Below are 8277 nucleotides of genomic sequence, written 5' to 3' on the forward strand. Positions count from 1 at the left end.
TTGCTAAGAGGGAGGGAATCAAGCACTAGACGATTTTTTCTCCCCATGAATTTTATAGGAGATCTTTAGGTCCATTGTAGACCTTTAGCTATAATTAGCTTAAAATGATGATATTTATGAGAACAGGAAGTAATTTTCCCCTTTCCCTCCCCACTGGCTACGCGTAAGAGTCAATCAATAATCATTATAAATATAGTATATAAAAAATTAAAAGCTAAAAAAAAAAGAGGAGTTTTCTAACTAAATCAAAAATTCTTCGTATGAACATAAAAAACAAAACCCTTCCCATGAAAAATGATTATCATCATTTTTCCTCTAATAACCTTTTCAATTCCAATAATAATAGTAAATTGACACGTGATCTACATAATATAAATTCTTATACTATATACTCAAAAGCGACACCATTATTATATATTTCTAATTAGAATCGACTCTCCTAACTGATTCTACATCAAACCCGGGGTAAGTTTTAAACTTTTCAGGACCCATCCTAACTTCTGTGTATGTGTAAATAAATGATCTTCCTTTTAAAAATGTTTTTTGAATTTTTAACTTTTTTTATTATTTATGTATTAATTCCTCCTACACAATTTTATCCATCCTTTTCTGAATATAAAAAAAATACATTAAAAGGTTTGATTATATTAAAATATATATATATACAACATAATTCGCCAAATAAATATTTTCAAAAAAAAAATTAATATACACACCATCGAATATTTTTGAAATCTTTTAAGAACACATTTTCTTGAGATTCAAAAATTTTAGTCTCTCTGCCGTCTTTTTACTCTTGAGATCGGTAACAGCTGTTGTTGTAATTGTGTTATTTTTACATTGTATAATACGACTATTTGAACTATTAGAACAATATCCAATGTTAAATCGAATAATGTTTAAATTAATAGATTATATGTAATATCTTATGACAATATGGATAATGCGTGTAAAAGACATCAAGAGATGATCAATCACAAAAGTTGTATTTTACCCTCTATCTCAGAATTAAAAATGGTGAATATGTAGCTAGAAATTTCAAATAAGACTAACAACTAACACTAACCTTAGCATACACCCGCTCTTATGAAAATAATGAGATATCGCGTTTCACATCATTTAAGCCGTTTAATTATTTAAATATATTTTAAATCAATAAGATGTTCCCTGAAAAATTTAATAACTTCAAAAGAAGGAGTTTAAATCAAAAGAATACGTAATTACGAGGTAGTAGGTTTCCTTCTTTGTGAGGCGCTTGTCTCACCCTGCGGAAGGTTAGAATCGATTTTTTGGCTAGTCTTGGATTATTGTTGTAAGAGAGTAGATGTCGCCTATCCAATGGTTCAATGCTCAGGAAAGGAGTGGTAGTATTTTCGGGAGTCGCTAAGGGTGCAAGCCTACCCTCCAAATCCGTGCGCAGGTCGAGTCTGAGGCCCGACTTGAGATTTTTGGAGATACGGTTTACATTTCGTGAATCGGAAAAATGGTCGCACGAACCATTTAACAACGGGGTTGGTATTGCCCTCTTTAGAGTGCTCGAACATTTGATATCCTCCATTGCTACTCCCGCGCGAGATGTGATCGGTTGGCCCATAATTATGGAGGCAAAATTTTTATCCGCAGTTATGGAACATTTTATAGTTGGGTGACATTCAGAGGGAATAATATTTAGAGAACGATCATTCAAAGTAGCATCGTTGGACAGTAGTGTACCAGTAGTTACTTTTTTAGTCAGGTCATGGCACTTTATCGGACTAGATACGGAGGCGATACCGTAATTTCTATTACATGAATAGGGTATAATGTTAGAGTAGGAAAAGGATGGGACTATGGTGACATTTCTCGAGGAGGCAATATTTAAGAGAAACATTTTTGGGTTCGGTTTTGATAGGCGCGGGAGATGGTGAATAGATTTTCTCATCACCGTTTTTCGACGAGTTCGCGTATTCAGATATATTTCCTTCGAAAACCGACGAATCATCTAAAGTTGCCGCAGCTGATACACCTTGCGTAGCGATGTTCCCGTTTTTGTCGCGATATGAACATTTGGCGTTTTTCTTATTCCTGGATAACCAATGTGCCTCTTTTCGGGGTAATGATCTCGAAAGGTAATGCGCATGCGCGCTTTTATTGTTAATTATAGGCGTTTCATTTATGGTGGGCGAAGAATCGCTCTTGTGTAAATTATTCAGCCATAAGGGGGAATCTTGCTTCTCAAAGGAGACTATCAACCGCTTAACCTTTTTATTTTTTTTGAGATTATTAAGAATAACGGTTCTCGTGGTATTCTCCTGGCGATAAGATCTAATCTTTAAATTTCCCTCGAAACCTAGTGGATCATTATTTTCAGAATGATTTATTTGATTCTTTAAATTGTTGAGGGTGGCAGATGGAATTTCGTTGGCGCACTCTTTAATGTTCGACGGCGACGAATGCTTAATACAGCTACCTTCATAATCTACAAATCGTTGCTCACCGGAAAATTTAGCGAGTGTTTGAGCCCGGATACTGGGAATATCAATATCTGGTTTTCTAGGATCCTTGATCATAGACTCTCTAATAGGTTGGAATTACGAATAAAATATAATTTTTGATAACTTTTTTTAAATTGAATTATCAATAAATAAAAATTAATTCATTTTGATAAACTATTTAAGCTGTTCAAACAAAGATACTTGAAAAAAAAGCATTTCTATCACTTTCCATAGAAGATTTTAAATCAGCACTTCCCTGACTAGAACTAGATTTAATATTGCTTATATATATATATAATTATTGTTTTAATAATGTAACATAATATACAATGTATTTTGATTTTTGACTGAGTGAAGCCTTTTGATAACCCTCACTGGTAACATATCTTGGCCAATGGTCACATCGATCCTCAGGGGATAGCGTATCTGTGTGAATACAAAAAATAAATTAATAAATAAAGCAGGTGTATTACTATGTTTTTTGCACATTACTTTACTATTAGGCTTAAAATTGGCAAAAGTTTTTACTACAAGTTTATACAGCTGTTTCTCGTTGATTGACATTGGAAATTTATTAAGATTTCTAAATATTATTTTTTTAAATAATAATAATTATTATATATAGAGGTTATATTGAGGTCTCAAATACTTGGAGATTCGAAGTCACTCAATTTTATGACACTTGATGACGGCGATAAATTGTATTTTTAATAAAAATTTGACCGGAAATGCATACAAGATTCTTTAGAGGAGTTAAACCTACCCTACGGATCTGAAACACTTGATATTAGAATCATAAAAATGGAGTACTTCGAAGGTTAAAGGAAAAATTGTCCTGAAATTTACAGTGTGGGGTACTTCATCCTCGCTGGAATTGTATTTCCGGTCAAGTTAGATTTTTTTTAAATTCAAGAATCGCCTCGAAGTATAAATGATATAAAGGTGAGAGATTCCGAATTCCGATTATAATGTCTCAATGCGACATATATATATATCAGAGACCTGCGACCCTGTCCTGCCCGGGTACATAGGCCGGTCATGAATGTGGGCCGTGCCGGGCCTAAAAATATAAAACCCTGGCCGGACCGTGCTAATGGGTACCTCTGTAATAGACTTAAATTGGGTTAAGTGGCATTGTAAAATTAAATGAGACTGCTTTTAAAGAAACTTGTGATCGTAATTCAGAGTCTTGGAAGGAATCTTCCCGAATCTTCCAGCGATCATGGGCGAGCTCCATCGAAGCTTTAACAATATATTCCAAAAAAATATATTGATGGTCGATTATTGCTTAATTTGGATAACCCATTAATCCTTATTTATATTATAATAAAAACGCTATCGTCATTTATATAGAATTGGAGGGTGGTCCGGGGTAGGTTTGATTTGGATGTCCTATTTTTGCTAATTCTAAATTTGAATTTACCATTTTTTTTTTAACCTTGATAGGAGTAGATAGGGGGGTATGGGGAAGTGAAATATTAGAGTCTGTCTACTATATTAATACTGCTAAAGGCTAGATATTTAACACTACTTAGTTAGGCTTCTTAAAAACCATACTTTCACCAAAATCCTATGTTGGAATAGTATTAATTCCACGTTTTATTATAGTTAGATAATTATGATACAAGTTATTTTTAATCATAATTTAAATTTTATTACATGATAAATTATATATTTTTTTTATCCCTTTATACATATCTTTTTTTTTTAAAACAAATAATAAAAAAAATATAACTATTACAAATTGATGTATATATATAAAAAAAATGTTAATATAAAAATTTTCACCGATTAAATTTAAAATACAAATTGATATATAAAAAAAATAAAGCGATTGCCAAAATAAATAATAAAATAACGTCGATCAAAAAGAGAAGAGAAGAGAAGAGAAATGGGATAGTTGTTATCAATGACATATAATAATACCTGGAGCTGACGACGCCTTCATAAATAATGTATATGAAAGCGTCGGTTGAATGCGAATCAGCTGGAGCCGCCATTTTGGTAACTCGTATAATAGTAATTATTCTCATGTTAAAAAAAACTACTATTAAATTGATAACTTGCTTTCCTTATTACCTCGATGATCAATTTTTAAATTACGATATGGTTAACCAACATGGCGTCCCTAGCTGTTTTTCATTGATGCACACTTTTAATGAATGCGTGTCATTGGTTGTTTTATTATAATTATACCGGAAATATATCTCCATCTCTTTGAATCTTAGAAACCACATTTTGTTCTAATAAAAATAAAATATATTGATAATTAATTTGGGAAAAGGTATATATCATTTTTAATATTTAAATAAAATAATAAACTGGTTTGTTTGTTAAAAGTTTTTAAAAAAGACGCAAATGAGAATGGCTAATTGAAGATCGAAGAAAAAAATAGAATAGAATAGAATAAAATAGAATAGAAAAAGAAAAAGAAAGGAAAGGAAAGAAAAATAATCACTCATTTCTAGCCCTTACCTCTCATGCGGTAATCATTCTCTTCCACGCTTTCTTCGTGCACATGATTGGCAAACATTTTACAAGATCGTTCATCATCAATCCGTTTGGTTTGTTTACTCTTGTTGTGACCGAGACTTATAATTATTATTTTTTTTTTTTTTAAAAATAAGGAATTATTTTGATCAATATCAACACTCTCTTTCCGGTCACCACTAGTGTTGTTAAAGGGCTCGTTTTGAGCCGACTTCTAAAAATGGCTAACCTCGATATTTCAACCAGAAAAAATATTGCCAGCATGAAGATTTTGTTCTTAGAAGGAACAAAGGTTCCTAAGAATATTATATTATCGAAATCTCGAGGAATGTAATTATAGTTGGGTGAGCAAATTGTTCTAATAAAAGGGGCTAAATCTACTTACAAGTGCGCGGAAGATAAATTTTTACTGAAGCATTGGAAAATTGCAGTTTGCAAGATGGTAGATTTATTTAAATTTCTATTGGTTTATTTATAATCGCCAATGACCAATCAGGGTTCGATAATTTATTAATAAAAAGATTAAATATCTCTCAAACTTTCGAATAATCCTAACCTAAAGCTCTGGCCTTTAACCCATTCTTACTTCAGATATTTGTTAAATTCTAAATATATTTCTTCCATTTCCTGCAGTTTGAATATAACTTGAGTTGAAGCTTTCTTTCTTTCTTTCTTTCTTTCTTTCTTTCTTTCTTTCTTTCTTTCTTTCTTTCTTTCTTTCTTTCTTTCTTTCTTTCTTTCTTTCTTTCTTTCTTTCTTTCTTTCTTTCTTTCTTTCTTTCTTTCTTTCTTTCTTTCTTTCTTTCTTTCTTTCTTTCTTTCTTTCTTTCTTTCTTTCTTTCTTTCTTTCTTTCTTTCTTTCTTTCTTTCTTTCTTTCAGGATGGTACAGAGAAAAATTTTAGAATTTTTTTCCCCTTATTTTTTTGTAAATTTTAAGATATAGGATTTCGAATAAATTTATTTTTACAAAAATTGAGTCCCCCAAATTTAGAAAAACCTTTTTTTTAATATTAAAATTAATATTCTATTCGGAGTTGTCGGACCGAAAAAGATTCGGCTTAGTTCCGGTTTTTAAATATCGGTTTCTAGATTTACCCGGTTTCTAGACTTACGGGTTCAAACTCAATCCTATCCGAAATATCCGATATTTCTCTGCGGACACAAATTTCCAATCGTATAAGTTTTTTTAAAAAAAGATCGGTTTTTCCCAAAAAATTAATGTCAAAAAATCAAATTGGAAAATGCAACAATGCCCTGAATTACCTATACGTAAATGTGAAGAGAAGAAGAAGAAAAAAATTAAAAACCCATTATGGGAACTATGGGAACAATGGACGTCCATATTGCATATGGCGCAAAGCAAATCATCGAAGGTATTCTCCATTTTGAACAATCTCTGATCCCTTTCCTCGTTTTTCTTTTCGTTCGCGAGCATGAGGTCGATGGCGCTCTCCCAAACCGTACTTATAAAAAATTACAAAAAAAAAAAATTAATATTTTTAAAAATTAAAATAATAGGAAAAAGAATTTTAAAATAAAATAAAATATTGAAATAAGAGTGGGCATAACTAATAAACTAATACCCTCTTAAAAACACTTCTCTATTTAAGAGTATCCTCTCCTCCGGTTTGCTTCGAATATCCAGAATTCGAGGAATTGTCTAGTAATTAAAAGTTTTCATTTTCTGTCCCATGGCACCAAGAAATCATATGAGACTTCTTGGGATCATATGAAGATTCAAACTCAAATTGTAAAATGTTATTCGGGCCTTGGTCGGATTGACTAAAAATGTGTGCCGACTTTGGTCGGGCTTTGATAATTAAGTTTTTAAAATTTTCCAAAACCATCCCTAGAAAGTTGCCATTCCATTTTTACCAGAAAATTTATTCTCCCTAAAAGAGATACAATTATTACCCATATTTCTTTCGATTATCGATTATATTATTGACCTAGGACCTAACGGCCCTTACATCAATCCCAGGGGATTCCGGCAAATCCCTAATATGGGATTGCATTGTGCCATTGATCTTATCATTCCATACAATTTTTTTTTAAAATAACTTTAAGCCAATAAAATACAAATTTAAAAAAAAAACAAAAAAAAACTTTATATTAGACAAAAAAAAGAGAAGATCAAAATTGGAATTTCCTTAACATGGGATCTAAATCACTAGCTCAATTACGATTAACGCTAATCGCGTCGCGGTATAGAGAGCTGGAGTATTTTATGCAATAATTATTTGCGTTTTTATATAATATATATATATAATATATATATATAACATTTATATAATAAGCCAAAACTTGTTTCAATGTATTTAAATATTATATTAATCTATAATTAGATTTAGCTTGTCTTAATTCTTTTAAAAAAATTTTTAAATACCTGTTTCAGAAAAAATGATTTATTTCAAAAATTTATAAGAAAGAAAGACAGAAAGAAAGAAAAAAGAAAGAAAGATAAAAAGAAAGATAAAAAGAAAGAAAGAAAGAAAGAAAGAAAGAAAGAAAGAAAGAAAGAAAGAAAGAAAGAAAGAAAGAAAGAAAGAAAAAGAAAAGAAAGAAGAAGAAGAGAAGCCATTTATAAATGCATCTTGAAAATATTTATCACTCAATGTTATAAAATCTATCATTTATATAAAATAGGAAATAAACCATTAGCTTAATCTATAATTTATAATAAAAAAAGGGAAATAAGTGCAACATTAAATGTATTTGGAAGATACACTTAATGTTTATAAAATCTATGATTTAAATCAAAAAAAATACAAAAAAATGGTATGCTGATTAGAATTCAGATATTAAGAACAAATATTGAGCCGAGCAAGGATGCCTTAATTCTAAATATATTTCATCCAATTCAAATAACAATTTCCTGCAGTTTGAATATTGCTTGAGTTGAAGCTTTCTTTCTTTCTTTCTTTCTTTCTTTCTCTTTCTTTCTTTCTTTCTTTCTTTCTTTCTTTCTTTCTTTCTTTCTTTCTTTCTTTCTTTCTTTCTTTCTTTCTTTCTTTCTTTCTTTCTTTCTTTCTTTCTTTCTTTCTTTCTTTTCTTTCCTAAAGTTCAGTTCATCATTTGCTCAGCTGTTTATACCTGTTTTATCCCTTATGGTCTTCTTGACTAAAAACTCACTTCTATAACATATTCTTCTTTGAGCTATTATCATTTCTAGAATGACATTCAAACTCAAAAATTATAAAAGGTTTACATTTTACAAGTTTTTCAAAATAGAACGTATAACAAATAAAACAAGAAGATAATAATGTCCAAATAAAAAAAAACAAATAAAAAACAATGTTATTTCATACATCTA

The 8277-nt window shown here is 30.4% G+C and overlaps 1 protein-coding gene across 1 annotated transcript; it reads right to left on the minus strand.

Moving 5' to 3' along the window:
- Positions 1-645: 645 nt before the first annotated feature.
- Positions 646-6517, minus strand: LOC135931836 (uncharacterized). Its single transcript, XM_065469142.1, has 8 exons — positions 6272-6517; positions 4950-5065; positions 4671-4717; positions 3643-3716; positions 2967-3057; positions 2803-2900; positions 1225-2556; positions 646-812 (listed from the first exon to the last, which is right to left on the minus strand). The coding sequence occupies exons 1-7, from the start codon at positions 6397-6399 to the stop codon at positions 1806-1808; spliced, it is 1305 nt and encodes a 434-aa protein (XP_065325214.1). The 5' UTR covers positions 6400-6517; the 3' UTR covers positions 646-812; positions 1225-1805.
- Between the last annotated feature and the right edge of the window lie 1760 nt (positions 6518-8277).

Source organism: Gordionus sp. m RMFG-2023, chromosome 1 (genome assembly GCF_954871325.1).
Source record: "Gordionus sp. m RMFG-2023 chromosome 1, tfGorSpeb1-WG-v2, whole genome shotgun sequence".
Taxonomy (NCBI): Eukaryota; Metazoa; Nematomorpha; class Gordioida; order Chordodea; family Parachordodidae; genus Gordionus; species Gordionus sp. m RMFG-2023.

Excerpts from the sequence above, each read along its gene's own strand:
- LOC135931836 (XM_065469142.1), bottom strand. The coding sequence starts at position 6,399 with ATGCTCGCGAACGAAAAGAAAAACGAGGAAAGGGATCAGAGATTGTTC. Across the intron at positions 4,718-4,949 it reads GAATGATTACCGCATGAGAG|AACAAAATGTGGTTTCTAAG; the intron begins GTAAGGGCTAGA and ends TATTTTTATTAG. Across the intron at positions 3,058-3,642 it reads ACTCTGAATTACGATCACAA|AAATCTTAATAAATTTCCAA; the intron begins GTTTCTTTAAAA and ends AATAATATTTAG.